Genomic DNA, 19,198 nt, shown 5'->3' with positions numbered 1-19,198 from the left:
ATATCACATGGTCATTAGTAACTTGCGCTGGAGCAATTTCCATGATGTGATGGAGATGAATGCCTGAGAACTGAGGAAGTAGAACGTCTACACAATTCTTTTAAGACTTTTGCTAGAAATAGATGCAAAGTAACGAAGCAAGAGAGGATACAAGGTCAATGAAAGATTTGGGTTCAATGGAAGCTAATTACAGAATTGTGTGTTACTGGTTCTGATCCAGTAAGAAGACGTGGAGAGAAAAGGAAAGTTCTCTAGTCCAAAGCCTTCTCGGACCCCTCAGTGTGGGTTCCTCAGGCCCTTGGTTTGGTTCTAGCTCCTGGTACTACCCTAACATAACTCTCGCTACACTTAGTTCACTTGTCAGCTTTCCCTTCCCATAATTAGCAATTTGGTGAATGGATAGGGCTACATTTAGGATGAAAAAACCCAGGTTTGGGATGCTGGGGTGGCTCAATGGTTGAGCATCTGCTTTTAGCTCAGGGCATGATCCTGGGGTCCTGGGATTCAGTCTTGCATCAGGCTCCCTGCTTGGTAGGGACTCTGCTCATCCTTCTGCCCCCCACCCTTGTGCTCTCCCTCCTACCCCTATTTCTTTGCATCACTGGTTTCTGAGTAGTCAGGGGCAGGTACATCTGATTGCTCAAGACTATGTCATGTGCCTTCTCTGTAGCAGCAAGGGAGCCGGGGAAGCATGCATCTGGCACTTTCAGGTTTATGTGGAGAGATAGGCTTTGTTTCTGAGACTCATTAAAGTTTGGGCCCCAAACTTAAGGAATCTAGATGCTGAACAGCTAAAGAACAAATGTCCGCTACTACAACTTACAGATAAAGAACTTAAAATAGGGAGCATGCGGGTGGGGGTGCTTGGGTGACTGAATCAGGTAAGTGTCTGCCTTTGGCTCAGGTCATGATCCCAGGGTCCTCGAGTTGGCTCCCTCCTCTGTGCGGAGCCTGCTTCTCATTCTCCCTCTGTCCCTTCCCCTCTCGTATGTGCTCACTCTCTCAAATGTCAATAAAATCTTTTAAAAAGGAGGAATTATTTCCATAAAAATTTCAAGTCTGGATACAACCAAGCCCTTGCATCCAACACTTTTCTACCTTTTGACACTGCCCCAACACATTAAATAGCACTTAAAACATACTACACAGGGATGTCTGGGTGGCTCAGTGGTTTAGCACCTGCCTTCAGCCCAGGGCCTGATCCTGGAGACCTGGGATCAAGTCCCATATCCGGCTCCCTGCATGGAGCCTGCTTCTCTCTCTGCCTGTATCTCTGCGTCTGTCTTTCTCTGTCTGTCTCTCATGAATAAATAAATAAAATCTTCAAAATAAATAAATAAATAAATAATAAAAACACCTTAAGAAAACATACTACACAGAATACAGAAATGACTATATAATCACTTCCCTTTAAAACACTGACTGATCTTCACTTAAGAATCAACATGCTAGGGGTCCCTGGGTGGCGCAGCGGTTTGGCGCCTGCCTTTGGCCCAGGGCACGATCCTGGAGACCCGGGATCGAATCCCACATCGGGCTCCCAGTGCATGGAGCCTGCTTCTCCCTCTGCCTATGTCTCTGCCTCTCTCTCTCTCTCTCTCTGTGTGTGACTATCATGAATAAAAAAAAAAAAAAAAAAAAAAATTAAAAAAAAAAAAAAGATTCAACATGCTAAAATACTGTACCAATGGCAATAAAGAGTATTTCTGAGTCAGGCACAATGAAAACCATCTTCTGTATCCATCTCTAACAGCTCTTCATCTACATCCACGAGGTCAGATTCATAGAATGGGAAAAACCTGTTGAAGACCTGAACACCCAGCCTATAATTTTTCAAAAAAGTAAAGGATAAGAATGTTGGCCTTTTCTACTACTTAGTGTCAAAAATCACACAGTAACACGCGTTTGCCTTCTTGCAGCAAAAGTTGCTACAGGATATACTAGGAACAATACTGTGAAACTCAATACTGAGACTATAAAACTGATTGATGTTAAGTGTAAAATGACCAGGTGAACACATACTGCAGACCCACTATGTGACTACAGTCCTACTATAAGGCAGGGTGTTATGGAAATATAGAATACATAAAACTACTATAGAAATACTATAGAAGTCTTCACAAAGATGGTTTAAGGTAAGCCTTGTAAACTAAGTTGGCAGATGTGTGATTAAAGATGGACAAACTCTACCACACCTTCAACTGAAAGGTGAAGTCCGATTCACTTCCTCATAAATCTGGGCTGGCCTTAGTGATTTGCTTAACCAATAGCATGTGGCACAGGTGATGTTCTAGAACTTCTGAGGCTGGATCATAAGGCTTGCAGCATCTGTATAGGAATCTTGAAAACAATCTCTGAGAGCCCTGAGCTTCCATGTAAATCTACCAACTTTTAAGACTGCTAGGCTGGAAAAATCTACATACAGGCAACTCAGTTCACAGTCCCAGGTAAGGCCAGTCTTCTAGTCAGTCATCCTTGTCTAAGTGCCAGATGAATGAATGATGATTTTAGAATCTCTAGACCTTTGCCATTTGAATACCAACAAATGATCTTTGCCAACAGCAACAGAAGAGTCATCCTTGCAAGCTGAGTCTTGCTCCCATTTCTGACCCACAAAATTGCAATACATTAAAAAAAAAAGTTGCTATAAGGCATTAAGCTTTCAGGAAGTTTGTTATGGAGCAACACATAACCAGAACATCAGATAAATAAGTGGGGAAGAACATTCTACATAAAACCAACATCCACTCTAATGCTCCAATCAAATTGAACTCTATTATTCTCGTATGTACTTTGCCCAGTTCTGCCTCACTGCGCCTTCAACATGTTCTGGTCTTCTCCACAATCCCAAATTCCACACCCTATATAATCTCTTCATCATGCCCTTCAGTTTTCCCAGCAAAATGGCACTTTCTGCCTCTTAATTTGCATACTTCTACCTCTTCCAATAATGCTTAGAGTGGCACTGTCCTGTTTTCTACAATGGTACAAATTAATGCCTGTGGTTCCAATTAATTGTGCCCCCCTTTCACTCCCAACGGTGTCCTATTCTAGGCAATAGATCATATGGTCACCCTGTGATTAGCACACTGTTTTGAATGAGTTATTCGTGTAGAATTTTATCTCTAATTTCTAGACTTGAAAATACAGTTGATCCTTGAACAATGGATTGAGGGGGTTACGGGCATCAATCCCCCATGTAGTAAAACACCTGAATAACTTGACTCCCCATCAATTGAACTAATAGCCTATGGTTGGCCGGAAGCCTTACCGATAACCTAAACAGTTGATTAATACATTATTTTGTATGTTGTATGTATTATATACTGCATTATTACAATAATAAGCTAGAGGGGTGTCTGACTGGCTGAGTCAGTAGAGCAGGAGACCTTGTGACTTTTGATCTTGGGGTCATGAGTTCAAGCCCTATATTGGGTGTAGAGCTCACTAAAAAACAGATAAAACAAAATGTTATTAAGAAAATCAAAAGGAAAATACATTCACAGTACTGTAAAATACCCACATATAAGTAGATCCACACGATTCAAACCTATATTGCTCAAGGGTCAACTGTACCATACCTTTCCCTCAGCAAGTTTCTACTGAGGACCAATAATGTGCCAGAGGTTATACAATGTGCTACCTTGTACAGCTTCACATTGCCCAGTGCTTTGTGTAACCAAGCCTGTGGTGCTAGATCAACTCACAGGTTAGACCCATTTGGGAACTGATAAGAATGAAGGCCACAACTTGGAAAGGGTTTTCTGTATGTTGGTTTGCTACAGACCCAGTAAAAAGCAGTGCAAAGAACATTGAAGATAAAAAATATATGGTGTTATAGTGGATGTAACTAGGAGGGTGTCCCCTATTCTTTACAAAGTCACACCCGAAGTCTGGGCCCTATGCAGAATAAGAAACAAACCAGGTCAGCAGAGCCAAGAACCTTAGTCCACTACCTTTTAGGCTATTGGCAAAGAGACTCGAGGGCGGTGAAGAGGGGATATCAGTCCATGCCCAGGTTTTTGGATCCTATTTTCTTGCTGCAACAGTTACATAATCTAGTTACTAACATAGTAATTTTTTTTTTTTTCTGTTGACATTGGACTTACTCAACAAGTCAGGGCAGCGACCTGGCCATGGCTAACCAGAAAGACATTCAGTAAAAGCTTCATGAAAAAAGTCAGTAGCACTATGTCACTAATGAAAACTATGGAAAAATTTAACTAACTTACCTAGTTGGTACAAGCTAATGGTAATAAAATGCTAAAAACTAAGTGATTTCTAAACTGTTCTTCCTTTTCAATCATTAACTCTGCTGTTTATTTTTTTTTAAGATTTTATTTATTTATTCATGAGAGACACAGAGGCAGAGACTTAGGCAGAGGGAGAAGCAGACTCCTTGTGGGAGCCCAATGTGGGACTTGATCCCAAGACCCCAAAGTCATGACCTGAGCCAAAGGCAGACACTCAACCATTGAGCCACCCAAGTGTCCCTAAATGTTTCTCTTGAATACTTCTGCTCTCAATCTATAAAAATCCACCTCTCATAAGGCCTTAAGCCTACGTAAGGTAGCTCACTATTAGCATGTAATCTCCAACATGAAATAGTCTTAGAAAACGAACAATTAGCTATAAATTCATAATAACAGGTTTTTTTTAAAGATTTTATTTATTTATTCATGAGAGGTACAGAGAGAGAGAGGCAGAGACACAGGCAGAGGGAGAAGCAGGCTCCACGCAGGGAACCCGACGTGGGACTCTATCCTGGATCTCCAGGATCATACCCTGGGCTGAAGGCGGCGCTAAACTGCTGGGCCACCGGGGCTGCCCATAATAACAAATTTTATAAGAAGAAAAGGCTATGATTTTATTTTCAGGTTTCTGGAAATAGTTTTCAGGAAAAAAAATGACAAGAACACATAAAAACTTGAAATCATTCATTGAACTATGAACTCTTAGCAGAGGAAGAGACTTTGAATTCTTCTCCTTCTGAAAGTAGAAACTACTTCCAAAATGTCCCTCACTTATGAGGCACACATCTTTTCCAAGTGTGATGTACTTCACTTCATAAAAGGAACACGATTTTTAATCATTTAAAACAAAAATAAAATAGGGAAGGTGGGTCTCTCATGTTATATGCTTTTAGAAAAAGGTCACATCTTTGAAGCAGCTTTGCAATATGCAGAGCACAGTACTGGCTTCAAAAGTTAACATGACTGTGCACTTGCATCATCTAAATGTGAAGAGCTGTTGTCATCTTCATCTATAAAAATTAGCAAGTAAAATTCTTTCAAGTACTTTAATTACCTGTACTTCATATAGTCTTCTACCTGGGATAAGGCTGAAACAAAAACAAAATAGAACAAAACAAAACAAAAAAACAGCTAGCAAAGAGCTGTTAATAAGGAAAACAAAACAAAACAAAACAAAACAAAACAAAACAACCACCTTTAAAATATTGATTACTGTGAGATGCAATCAAATGAAAATCAATCCCGGATGACAAAACAAATTTCTAATTACATACATAAGTTCTATTATGCACTGAAAATTTTCACTATCAGAATATTCTGATTACAATAAAGAGATACATAAAATGGGAACAGTGAGAAAACATGTTATTTGGTTCGTTTTAGGTCTACTGGTCCAGCTGCTGGCCATACAAGTCTCTGGGTTTTCAACGAAGTGTGACCAGTTCTTCGGAAGAGGTAGGGTGAATAGCAACTGTGTTGTCAAAGTCAGCTTTGGTCGCTCCCATTTTTACCGCAACAGCAAAACCCTGCAGCATTTCATCACACCCAATTCCTTGCATATGGATCCCAACCACCTGGGGGTAAAGAGGAAAAATTCTTAAAAGTTTTTATTAGGTAGACTAATATATATATATTTTTTAAATTTTTTATTTATTTATGATAGCCACACACAGAGAGAGAGAGAGGCAGAGACACAGGCAGAGGGAGAAGCAGGCTCCATGCACCGGGATCCCGACGTGGGATTCGATCCCGGGTCTCCAGGATCGCGCCCTGGGCCAAAGGCAGGTGCCAAACCACTGCGCCACTCAGGGATCCCTGACTAATATATTTTTATTCGTCATGCAAGATATGTGATATTTTAAAACCTCTAAAAAACCTGAATCTCTTATCTGGACATGGCATGCCACAGCGTACAAGTTGCTACGCAGTCCTGTGTCCACATATTTCCCGGCCCACCCCACACAACCCTCCCTGCTCAGGCTCACCTCATTCTGGCCCCACTGGCTTTCCTTCTGTCCTGAGTATTCACCATGCTCTCTCCTTTATACAAGTTGTTACCCCTGTCTGGGCAATTCTTCCTCCCCTTTGGAGTTAAAGCTCCTTCATTCTTCAGATGGCCATACTTGCCTTCCCAACCAAGTTACATTGTTTATCATGTGATTTCTCAGCACCAATATTTCTCCATCATGACTCTATCACAACCACAATGTTCTGTTTATGTGGAGATGGAAAATTAGAGTCCCATCTTCCCTGCAGATTTTACTCTCTAGACAGAGGGGACCTGCCTACATTTGCTTCCCACTCTCGCCATACAACGAAGCAAAAGATGGTGCTCAGTCCATACATACTGGACAACTGCTTGAAGGACCACTTAGAGGCATTTGTTTCATATTGTATTTTCCAGTTGGGCTTCTCAATAATTTCAAAACTATGCTAATGTTCACCTCTAGCAAATACCCTTAGCAAAGTTAGAAAGTATAAAATTTAGCTCAAGAATATTTTGTTTAAAAATAAATCAAGGGACACCTGGGTGGCTAAGTGGTTGAGTGTCTGTCTGCCTTTGGCTCAGGTCGTGATCCTGTGGTCCTGAGATCAAGTCCTGCATCAGGCTCTGTCTATGTCTTTGCCTATCTGTGTCTCTCATGAATAAATAAATAAAATCTTAAAAAAAAAAAAAAAAATCAGGGATCCCTGGGTGGCGCAGTGGTTTAGCGCCTGCCTTTGGCCCAGGGCGCGATCCTGAAGACCCGGGATCGAGTCCCACGTCGGGTTCCCGGTGCATGGAGCCTGCTTCTGCCTATGTCTCTGCCTCTCTCTCTCTCTCTGTGACTATCATATAAATTAAAAAAAAAAAAAAAAAAAGTTCCAGGGGCAGCCCAGGTGGCTCAGCAGTTTAGCGCTGCCTTTGGCCCAGGGCCTGATCCTGAAGACCTGGGATTGAGTTCCACGTCAGGCTCCCTGCGTGGAGCCTGCTTCTCCCTCTGCCTATGTCTCTGCCACTCTCTCTCTCTCTGTGTGTCTCACGAATAAATAAATGAAATATTTAAAAATAAATAAATAAATAAAATAAAATTCAAGAATAAGGGTGGCTGGGTGGCTTAGTGAGTTAAGCATCCACCTGCAGCTCAAGTCATGATCCTAGGGCACTGGGATTGAGCAGAGTCATAAAGTCATGCTCCCTGCTAAGCAGGGAGTCTGCTTCTCCCTCTCTTGCCCCTTTGCCCACTTGTGCGCTTACACTTACTCTTTCTCTCCCAAATAAATAAATAAAAATCTTTAAAAAAAATAAATCAAGAATATACTACTGAATGCTACATTTACAGTGGTGGGGGTAGGATGGAGCAGAGGGAGAGAGAGAAGCAGATTCCCTGCTGAGCAGGGAGCCCAACGTAGGACTTAATCCCAGGGCCCTGAGATCATGACCTGAGCCAAAGGCAGACACTTAATTGACCAAGCCACCCAGGTGCCCCTGGAACCTTCTTTCTATATGAATTATTACAAAGAACTCTAGTATATGTAGGCAGATAAAAGTGGGACTGCACTAGTTGAAACAGAGAAGGCTTAATTCCTTAATTGGTCTCTCTACCCCCCACCTCACCAAAATACGCCCCCCCACAATCCCTGCCAAGTCTGAAGATATCCTTTAGCTTCCCGCATTTTTCCCATACCTTTTCCTCCATGGTGGCACAAACCATTTTCATCACACATTTTGTTTTCCTTTTGGTAACTGCATGATACATTGGGGTAAAGGTGGTTGAATAGGTCTTCACATTTTCTTTTCCATATTTATAAATGGCCTCATCTATAATGCACAGGGAAAAAAGTGTCTGTCAAAAACCTAAACAATTCCAGTGAGCTATTGAAGAGATGGCCAGAAATATATAACCTAAGTCAAATCAGGAGGAAATATCAAACAAAACTACAAGGATCCTGGGACATTCTATAACATAAATGCCAATATCATGAAAGATGAAAGAAAAGCTAAGGAATTTTGTCTCTCAATTAAACCAAAGAGGTATGAAAACTAAATACAATGCATCCCCTGGACTGAATCCTGGCCCTGGGGGAAAAAGTGTTAAATGACATTATTTGAGGGGCACTCGGCTGGCTCAGTCAGTGAAGCATATGACTTGATCTGGGGTTTGTGAGTGTGAGCTCTACATTGGGTACAGAGATTACTTTAAAAAAATGGAAAGGAAAGAAAAATGATATTTGAGATAACTGGCAAAATGTGAATAAGATCTAAAGTTTGGATAATTTTCTATCAATTTACTTCTTTTTTAATAACTTTTTTGTAAACTGAAGTATAACTGACATACAATATTATGTTAGCTTCAGGTGTGCAACATACTGATTTGACAATCATAAACATTACAAAATGCTCACCATGATTAAGTGTAGTCACCATCTGTCAGCATACAAAGTTATTATAATATTAATAACTATATTCTCTATGCTGTGTTCTTCATTCCATGACTTATTTATTTTATAAATCGAGGTCTTTACCCTTTTACTTCCCCTTACCTATCTTGTCTATCCCTACATCCAATTTTATATCAATTTAAATGCTATCCATTTGAAAATTGTGGCTTGCTTATGTAAAGGAATGGCCTTGTTCCCCAGAAATAGATACTAGTATGTGTGTGTGTGTGTGTGTGTGTGTGTGTGTATAGAGAAAAACTATGGTATAGCAAAAATGTTATACACAGGAGTCCTTTGTACTATAATAGTCTCCTCTTATCCACCGGGAAAACATTCAGGGATCCCCAGTGGATGCCTGAAACTGTGGATAATACCAAAGCCTATGTATATAAATTTTTCCTATACATATATACCTATGATAAAGTTTAATTTATAAATTAGGCACAGTAGATTAACAATAGATAATAAAAACAAAAACAATGCACAGGGATCCCTGGGTGGCGCAGCGGTTTGGCGCCTGCCTTTGGCCCAGGGCGGGATCCTGGAGACCCGGGATCGAGTCCCACATCGGGCTCCCGGTGCATGGAGCCTGCTTCTCCCTCTGCCTGTGTCTCTGCCTCTCTCTCTCTCTGTGACTATCATAAATAAATAAAAAATTAAAAAAAAAAAACAATGCACAATAAAAGTTACATGAATGTGGTCTCTCTCAAAATACCTTATCATACTTACTTGCCCTTCTTCCTGTGATGACATGAGATGATAAAATGCCTATGTGATGAGATGAAGTGAGGCAGTGATGTAGACACTGTGACCTAGCATTAGGCTACTATTGATCTGAGAGTAAGTCAGGAGGATCATCTTCCAAGACCACTGTTGGCCATGGGTAACAAAACCATGGAAAGTGAAGCCACAGATAAAGGGAACTACTATATTTTTGCAACTTTTCTTTAAACTTGAAATTAGTTCACATAGAAAAAGCTAAAAAAAAAAAAAAAAAAAAAAAAAAAAGGCAGAGACACACAGGGCAGTGTGAGGAAAAGGAATTCTATTCCCCAAGTGTTAGCAGTTAGGGAGAAAACTGGAATTGTGAGAAGAGGCCAACCAGGAAGGAGTGTAGCTTAGGGAGTGAAGATAGATTTAGTCAGTAACTTCCCCCTGCATTTGGGGGAAGACAGAAACTATAAATTACCCATGTTTTTAAATACCTACCTTCTGTGAGTCCCACTGTCCCAATCGGGGGGTGGCTGAAGACGACTGTGGGGATGTTGTCATAGTCTAATTTGGAATCTTCTTTGCATTCAAAAAGTCTATGGGCAAGTTTTCGGCCAGCAGCTATGGCAACTACAAACATAATTTTAAATCAGTGTTTCAGTTTATTACTCAATTTTAAAACTACCAGATGGTTCCACTAACCATTTCCTCATCTGGCTCAGTGTACGACTTCTGACAAAGTTTCATGCTCATGTTCATTATAGTATCTATATCAATATAATGAAGACATAACAATGCCTTAGTTAACAATTCAAAACTACCAGCTTGGGCAGCCCTGGTGGCTGAGCAGTTTAGTGCCGCCTTCAGCCCAGGGCCTGATCCTGGAGGCCCCGGATCGAGTCCCACGTCAGGCTCACTGCATGGAGCCTGCTTCTCCCTCTGCCTGTGTCTCTGTCCCACCCCACCCCACCCTCTCAGGAATAAATAAATATTTTTTTTAAAAAACTACTAGCTTATATAAATTCTGTAAATTCTATCAGGGCAAAAAAAGGGGGGGGGGGCGGGATATGTTTACTAGTTCCTGATCATCTAGCAGTTACCTAATTAGAGTATTAGCCTTTTGATACAATATTAATGAAGCAAACTATTTTAGTTTTGAGCAACTTCATTTGTACTTTTATAACCTCTACTTTTTTTTTTCATTTAATTCCATAGAAGGCCCCCAGCCTCAGCCTCTCTGTCAGGTTATATCGTGACTCCTCTTCTCTGGCTGGTTCCGACAGATTAGGGCTCTGGTTGATAAGGATAAAGACCACAATCCTGGATGGTGAATGACACATTCTCCCTTGCTGTCCAAGGGGACTTCTGATGACCATGGTTCTCAGACAATCACGTTATAAACACATAGTCATATTGCTACGGACTTGACAGAGTATTTTTTTTTAAGCAGGCTCCACCCAGTGTGGAGCCCAACAGGGAGCTTTAACTCATGACCCTGAGATCAAGGTCCGAGCTGAGATTAAGAGTTAGATGCTTAATTGATGGAGCCACACAGGTGCTCTCAGAATTTTTTAAGTTTATTTTTTATTTTTTTAAAGATTTTATTTATTTATTCATGAGACTACACAGAGAGGAGAGAGAGAGAGGCAGAGACACAGGCAGAGGGAGAAGCAGGCTCCATGCAGGGAGCATGACATGGGACTCGATTCTGCGACTCCAGGATCATGCCCTGGGCTGAAGGCGGCGCTAAACCGCTGAGCCACCCGGGCTGCCCAAGTTGTTTTTTTTGTTTTTTTTTTGAGATTTTTATTTATTTATTCATGAGAGACACAGAGAGTGTGAGAGGCAGAGACACAGGCAGAGGGAGAAGCAGGCTCCACACAGGGAGCCTGATGCAGAACTCGATCCCGGGTCTCCAGGATCACACCCTGGGCTGAAGGCAGCGCTAAACCGCTGAGCCACCCGGGCTCCCCAAGTTTATTTTTTAAAATTATTTTTACTTCTCATTTTTTTTAAAGTTTATTCTCCTTAGCCTGTTTACATCTTGTACGCAGAAAAAAATGCCTACATTCAGTAAAAGCACCAGTTCTTAATTTTGTTGATTTCAGGGCAGCCCTGGTGGCTCAGTGGTTTAGCATTGCCTTTGGCCCAGGGTGTGATCCTGTTGACCAGAAATAGAGTCCCACATCAGGCTCCCTGCTTGGAGCCTGCTTCTCCCTCTGCCTGTGTCTCTGCCTCTCTCTCTCTCTCTCTGTGTCTCTCATGAATAAATAAATAAAATCTTTAAAAAAAAATTTTGTTGACTTCAAAATGACAGTTTTTTCCCAAAATAAGGTATCAAAAGGATACATAAGAAATTTTTTTTCACTTTGATAACATTTTTGACTCTTAGATTATGTTATCAAGTTTTTGAAATGTTGCTTGTTATTTTGCTACTGTTAAAAGAACTTCCTGAAGGAACTAAAAGGCTTTGGGTGTGGGACTGGGGGGAGTTTCCATTCTGAGGAAAGACCCACGGCCATTTTAGAAAGGCTGGTGACATATGTACCACAGGGGTACAGAGTGAAAGCAGAAGGAGTGATAACAGTAATAAAAGTGGGACAAAGGGCTTGAAATGGTGCCAGTTAACTCAGAAAGTAGGTTGAGGTATAGGATTAGGGGAGATAGGTCAATCTCAGTCGTTATCAAGACTAAATAATCAGGGCACCTGGCTGGCTCATTTGGTAGAGTGTGTGACTATCAATCTCAGGATCATGAGTTCAAGCCTCATGTTGGGCATGGAGCCTACTTAAAAAAACAAATTAAAAAATATGTATATACAAATAAAAATTAAAATCTTCCAAAAAATAGACTAAATAATCATATAAGAATGCCACTCTAAATTACTTCTTTCTGGGACACCTGGGTGGCTCAGTGATTGAGCGCCCGCCTTTGGCCCAGGGTGTGATCCTGGAGACCCGGAATCAAGTCCCACATCAGGCTCCCTGCATGGAGCCTGCTTCTGTCTCTGCCTGGGTCTCTGCCTCTCTGTGTCTCTCATGAATAAATAAATAAAAATATTTTAAAAAATAAATAAAATAAATTACTTCTTTCCAAAGCCACTTCCTTCCACTGTCACCATATGTAACTCAGATTCTTACAGCAATCTTCAGAAGATGATCATATCATCTCTCTAACAATCTCAGTCTTCACTAAAGCATTTTAAAAGCCTTCTAAGGAAAAATTAATATTATTCAGAAAACATCAGGTACCAAGCTATTTCAATACATTGTTATTCTGACAACAGTAAGTCACTCATCCTTTCCACTCTGCTTAAGCTGATCTGACTGTGAAAAAAGCTGAATGGTTTTATATGACACACACAGCCTCTCTTACCCAAGAAAAAGACACAGTACCTGGAGTGAGAAGAGCTTTTCCACACACGTCCCCAACTGCATAGATGCCTTTCACGCTGGTATTCTGGAATTCATCTACTATGATATGACCTTTGTCATCAGTTTGAATTCCCTAAAAAAGTGAAAGGCTGTTATGTCAGTATTTGATATATCTAGGAAAAATGACAGATCAAATCCCTGGATCTTCATTTCAAGAACCTCTTCAGCCTGAATCTTTAAAAACCACAACACTCAAGCAAAAGATAAAAAACATCTTAACAAGTTGACAAGTTCATGTCTTTTGCTTAGTTTAAAAGGTATTTTATCCAATTTTGAGATATTTAACAGGTCTTGCCTTTGCTATACAAATCAACTCACCAGGGAAACATGAAAAGGAAACACTCAACTATCAGATGTGCTATTTTCTATCACTGTGGAGTCCACCAAAGATAGTGCTTTCAAACTTTTTCCACTGAAAGGGACGCCTGGGTGATTCAGTCATTTAAGCGTCTGACTCTTGGTTTCGCCTCAGGTCAAGATCTGCCTATTTAGGGATCAAGCTCTGGGTCAGACTCTACACTCAGCATGGAGTCGGCTTTGGATTCTCTCTTCCCTTCCTCTCTCTCTCTCTCAAATAAATAAATAAAACATTTTTTTAAAAACCCACAAAAACATTTAAAAAAAAAAAAACTTTTTCCACTGAAGTACTCCTCTGGCAGCTAACTCACATGCTAACTCATAACTTAGCGGGGACAACCTGAAGCAATCATTAAAAGCAGGTTTCTTTGAGGCTTACCATTTTAATTTAAAAAATCCAAGGAAATATGGTATTCTCTCTAAAACATACTGATGTTTTCTTTACCAAAATTTTTTCCTGAGGCCAGTGTTTGCTCCAAAAAGATGTGCCATGATTACATTGTGGCTTTGCAGATTCCATGTGTATAAACTCCCATGTGAGAAGACAGAGAGTAGAAATAGGTAGCATAGTGGTTAAGAGTACAGCCTTTGGAAGGAGAGAGACCTAGGTTCAAAACCCAGCTCTGCCACTTACTAGCTATGCCTATACTAGCTAGTATAGGCTTGTATAACTGCCGATTTATCAACAAATACTTAAGCTTCTAGTACAAATGAGGCATTAACCTACTCACTCTAAATAGTGATAAATAATACAGATATCCTGCCTAGTCAATAGAATTACAGTCTGGTGGGCTGTTTATTATCTATGTGCTTTCTTCATCCTTAGACCTCAAAGAGTTGTTGACAGGATTAAAGTAGGTTAGTAATATGTTGACAAGACCTACACATGGTAATAATTCCATTTGCATCATACAAAATATATATTGTATGAGTCCCGCATCGAGCTCCCTGTGGAGCCTGCTTCTCCGCTGCCTGTGCCTCTCTCCCTCTCTCTCTGTGGATCGATTTTATTTATTTATTCACGAGAGACACACACAGAGAGAGAAGCAGAGACACAGGCAGAGGGAGAAGCAGGCTCCATGCAGGAGCCTGATGTGGGATTTGATCCCGGGACTCCAGGATCACACCCTGGGCTGAAGGCAGGCTCCAACCGCTGAGCCACCCGGGGATCCCTACAAATATATTTTAACATTGAATAAGACTTAAAACTTTTATCTCAGTTTTAAAAGATTCAGCAAACATAGTTGAAAATTAGACCTGGGGCACCTGGGTGGCTCAGCAGTTAAGCATCTGCCTTTGGCTCAAGTCATGATCCTGGGGTCCTGGGATCGAGTTCTGCATTGGGCTCCCTAAGAGGAGCCTGCTTCTTCCTCTATGTCTCTGCTTGCTTCTCTGTGTCACTCATAAATAAATAAAATCTTAAAAAAAGAAAAAAAACTAGACCTACCAAAGCCTATATCTGTACAATGACAAAGTTATCTCTTGAAAGGTGAAAATCTGGATGACTAGTTTTTTTAATAGGAAAATAGATAACAAGTTTTATTAAATTTCACCAAATATGAAGATTAAAAACAAGAAAAACATCTCCCTGGATATTTTACTTTTTTAAAATGCTGAAAAATACCTTTAATGAAATGAAAAATAATCCACACAATAATATTACTTAGAACAAATCAAAATGTGACACACTGCTCAAGAGGTTCCATCAAATATGTAAACCTCAAACATAAAATAATTCTATTATCACTTGTAGAGTAGTATAGTGTATCAGGAAAATCATTATTAACAACAGTAGATGGTTAACGTGGAATGAGTTCATATTATAAGCCAGCATCTAAACTAATTACTTTGCATGTACTTTCTCATCATCTACTGTAGCCTATAAGCCAGTGAGACAAGTACTATTTTTATTCCTGTACTTAAATGAAGCAATTGAAACTTAACAGTAATTAAGCTGATTGCTTAAGGCCATGCGACTGGTAAGTAACAGAACTAAGATTCAAAATTGGATCAAACTCTGGGATCTGGACCCCAAGCTACTACAGTAGAATTTTTTTCAAAATTCAAAAGAACAGGGCAGCCCGGTGGCTCAGCGGTTTAGCGCCGCCTTCAGCCCGGAGCCAGATCCTGGAGACCCAGGATCAAGTCCCGCGTCGGGCTCCCTGTATGGAGCCTGCTTCTCCCTCTGCCTGTGCCTGTGCCTCTCTCCCTCTCTCTCTGTGGATCTATCATGATTAAATAAATAAAATCTTTTAAAAATTTTTTTTCAAAAGAACAGGGGCACCTGGGTGGCTCAGTCAGTTAAGGATCTGCTTATGGCTCAGGTGAGGATCCCCAGGGTCCTGGGATCAAGCCCCACATCAGGCTCTCTGCTCACAAGAAGCCTGCTTCTCCCTCTCCTCCCTGCCCATTCTCTCTCTCTCTCAAATAAATACATTTTAAAAAATTTTAAAAGAACTAAGAATGTTAATCGTAACACTGGTAGATCAGCTTCACATTCATTTCTATCCCCAAGTGCTCCAAATGTCCAGGATGATTGACACACCTCCAGCAATCGAGATTAAAGCTGCAGATGATAAGGAATAATTACAGGACTTTAAAAAGACAAGTATCCTTGTAAAAAGGAAACCTGTAAGGAAGAGGCTAGTCAGGGCACTGCTGGACAATCTAGATTTGAGGTGCAAAGACTTGATTTAGAGTGACCACACTAAACAGGGAAAATCGTTTTGTTTTGTTTTGTTTTTAATTTCAAAGAAATAATGGGATTTGATGACAAACTAGATGCATGAAATAAAAAGAAAAAAATCTAACAGAACTCACCAAAGTTTAGGGGGCTAAGGGGTGGGGAACACAGGAATGCTAACAGATTCAAGAATGTTTTGGTTAGGGATCCCTGGGTGGCGCAGCGGTTTAGCGCCTGCCTTTGGCCCACGGCGTGATCCTGGAGACCCGGGATCCAATCCCACGTCGGGCTCCGGGTGCATGGAGCCTGCTTTTCCCTCTGCCTGTGTCTCTGCCTCTCTCTCTCTTTCTCTCTCTCTCTCTCTCTGTGTGTGTGTGACTATCATAAATAAATAAACATTTAAAAAAAAAAAGATTTATTAAAAAAAAAAAGAATGTTTTGGTTAGATCAAGTCAGCTTACCACTTTGTCTAAATTCAGGCCACTGGAGTTTGGGTCCCGCCCAATGGCCCATAGCAGGCAGTCAACATCTGGAATTGTGGTCAAGGTGGGTTTCCTACCAGGAGCTGAAGTAATCATGCACAGTTCCAAGCCTGAGGATGTCTTTTTAACTTCCTTGACCTATTGGCAAATAAAATGTGTTAATTTGGGGAGAGGGAGAGAAGGTGGAGAACAAAGAAGAAATCAGAATTCTTAACATTTAAAAAACCTTCACCAAATCCTATATGTGGAGATCCTTCATGCTGACATATTCACTTTTACCCAAAGGACACTAACACTACAACTCCTAAGAGCTGAGACCATTTCCTAGGTTGCCCTAAATCATCCACCTGATGGCCAGAAATGTCTGCTTGTGTCAACTTACACCTTACTGCTTCAGCCTAAAAGCAAGTTTTTTAAACTGTGCTTCTTAAAAACCACGATAAAATTTAAGTTACAAATATAAGCACAGTGATAGGTGACTGGAGTATAGGAAGGAAATGGGCTGTAGGAACATCGCTAGAAAACTTGCTCATACCTCACAATTGATACTTCTCCTGGATGTTCTAAATCAGAACAGGGAGGGGATGAGAATTGGGTCAGAAGAGTTGGGTGCACACAGCTTGGTGAAGATCCCAAGGGGTTCTGACCCCAATACTAGGTTAGCACTTTTACATTCACAAAGCAACTTCACATTTGTTATTTTACTTGATAAGGCCATTGCTGAGGGTGCAGTTATTACAAGCCTATTATTACTCCAAGACAATTCTGAAATTTAGTGATTCCCTAGTACTCTGTAATTCAGCTCCAGTGGCCTGTAATTCTGTCCATTTGCAGACTCAAAAGGGTATACTTTATTTATTTATTTTTTTAAATTTTTATTTATTTATGATAGTAATACACACAGAGAGAGAGAGAGAGAGAGAGAGAGAGGCAGAGATACAGGCAGAGGGAGAAGCAGGCTCCATGCACCGGGAGCCCGACGTGGGATTCGATCCCGGGTCTCCAGGATCGTGCCCTGGGCCAAAGGCAGGCGCCAAACCGCTGCGCCACCCAGGGATCCCAAAAGGGTATACTTTAAAAATAGATTTCAAAATATTATTTCCTGAAAAATAAGCATGTTCAATAAGGCACTTGAGCACAAAACATGAGTTTTATTTCTAACTAAATTCAACTACCAGATTTCTATTCTTTTATACCTTGTTTTTACTAATATATCGAGAAATATAGCTTCTTAGGATAAAGAAAAGAACTGGTAATACTCTAGAAAGCCACACAATGACTGGGGTAGACACGGTGTTTGTTTATGAAACACCCAGGTAGAAACCAAAAGCAGAAAGTGTGGTTCAAGACACTCAGATGATGAAGGGTAGTAAGCATGCCCCGGACTCGGCCATACCTGTGAGTACTTCAGGACCTCTATGCCAGAATTCTCCAGCTCTTCAGTGCAGTTTGAACTGATAATTGAGTCAAAATTTCTAAGTACCTGTATATAAACAGAGACACCTGAGAGATGAGTGATGGAAAAGTAATAAAACTTGATTGAAGATAGGTTATAAACTTGGGGGCCAAATATTAGCATCCTCCCTCCTCTCTCTTCCTTCATTCATGGCTATATTGTAAGTGGAGTTTTAATCTATTTTCCTACATCACCACCAATGTCTGTATTAGGTCTGATTTCAGCAACTCCAGTTTTAGAGTTAAATAGACAGGCAACCTTCAGGCTTCTACTCTCTTCACCATGTCCCTCTCCTCCCAAGCTTGCGTCTTTTTTCTATGATTATGTTTTGGGACCAGAAATTCTCCTTCCCCTTTCAGTATTGCAGGGCAGCTTCCACTCTGATATGATTTAAGGGAAGATCTCGTTGGGAAAAATCTCCTTATCTAAGCAAAGAAGTCAAGAACATGGCCTTGGAGAAGTTTTTGGAATAATCCACATGCAACAAACCTCAGGCAGGGTAAAAGATGGGAGGTCATGAGTTATTCTCCAGAACTTTTCTTCTTACAAACCTGAAACTCTATACTCATTAAACCCCTCATTTCCTTCTGCCCTCAATTCCTGGCAACCACCATTCTACTTTCTGTTTTTATGAGTTTGACTATTCTAGATACCTCAGATTAAATGGAATCACAATATTTGTCTTTTTGTGGTTGGTTTATTTCATTTGGCATAATGTCCTCAAAGTTCATCCATGTTGTAGCAGGTGTCAAAATGTCCTTCCATCATACAAATATACACATTTTGTTTATTCATTCATCTGTCAATGGACACTTGGGTTGCTTCTACCTCTGGGCTATTGTGAATCATGCTGCCATGAACATAGGTATGCAAATATCTTTGATACATTTTTCTTTTTATATTTTAAAGGATTTATTTATTTAATTCATGAGAGACACACAGAGAGGGAGAGGCAGAGACATAGGTAGAGAGAGAAGCAGGTTCCCCACAAGGAGCCAGATGTGAGACTCAATCCCAGATCCCAGAATCACACCCTGAACCACAGGCAGATGTGTAACCACTGAACCACCCTGATATGTTTTTCTTTTAATGCAAATAATATAGTAAATTTTTTGACTGAGTTTTTAATCCAACACTACCTTCTGAGCATGTGAAATTGATTTCTAGAATAAGAAATTAACCTGACAGTCCATTCAATTAAACTAATATTTATATTTAAGCCTGCCTGTTTCCTTTTAAGGCACCTGATACTATCCACTGCTTCACGATGAAAATACCAGCCAGTTTGATCAAATCAAAATCATTATCAACTGACAGCTGGTGAGGAACATATGGCCCAATCAAATAGCTTATACGTAGTTCCATGCAGCACACACCAGCTGATGCCCACGTACTCTACA

The 19,198-nt window shown here is 40.5% G+C and overlaps 1 protein-coding gene, 1 long non-coding RNA gene and 1 other non-coding gene across 5 annotated transcripts in view; 2 read left to right on the top strand and 1 right to left on the bottom strand.

The window, feature by feature from the left end:
* Positions 1 to 4,636: 4,636 nt before the first annotated feature.
* The window catches only part of GSR (glutathione-disulfide reductase), a 49,690-nt gene continuing 35,128 nt past the window's right edge, over positions 4,637 to 19,198 (bottom strand). For all 3 annotated transcript variants that reach the window (XM_025420558.3, XM_049095290.1, XM_025420473.3), the window contains 6 exons: positions 17,739 to 17,825; positions 16,322 to 16,480; positions 12,782 to 12,893; positions 9,885 to 10,016; positions 7,922 to 8,055; positions 4,637 to 5,827 (listed from right to left, as the gene is read on the bottom strand). In XM_025420558.3, the coding sequence (XP_025276343.1) occupies positions 5,678 to 5,827; positions 7,922 to 8,055; positions 9,885 to 10,016; positions 12,782 to 12,893; positions 16,322 to 16,480; positions 17,739 to 17,825 (774 nt within the window). In that variant the 3' untranslated portion in view covers positions 4,637 to 5,677. The remainder of the gene's footprint in view (positions 5,828 to 7,921; positions 8,056 to 9,884; positions 10,017 to 12,781; positions 12,894 to 16,321; positions 16,481 to 17,738; positions 17,826 to 19,198) is intronic.
* TRNAD-AUC (transfer RNA aspartic acid (anticodon AUC)) lies at positions 12,092 to 12,164 on the top strand. Its single transcript has one exon. It is a non-coding gene; the product is annotated as a tRNA-Asp (tRNA).
* LOC125752710 (uncharacterized) lies at positions 16,479 to 18,475 on the top strand. The gene is made up of 2 exons (XR_007402836.1): positions 16,479 to 17,000; positions 18,158 to 18,475. It is a non-coding gene; the product is annotated as an uncharacterized LOC125752710 (long non-coding RNA).

This window comes from Canis lupus, chromosome 16 (genome assembly GCF_003254725.2).
Source record: "Canis lupus dingo isolate Sandy chromosome 16, ASM325472v2, whole genome shotgun sequence".
Lineage (NCBI taxonomy): Eukaryota > Metazoa > Chordata > Mammalia > Carnivora > Canidae > Canis > Canis lupus.
Note: the sequence above shows the minus strand (reverse complement) of the source record. Positions and strands in the feature narration are given on the sequence as shown.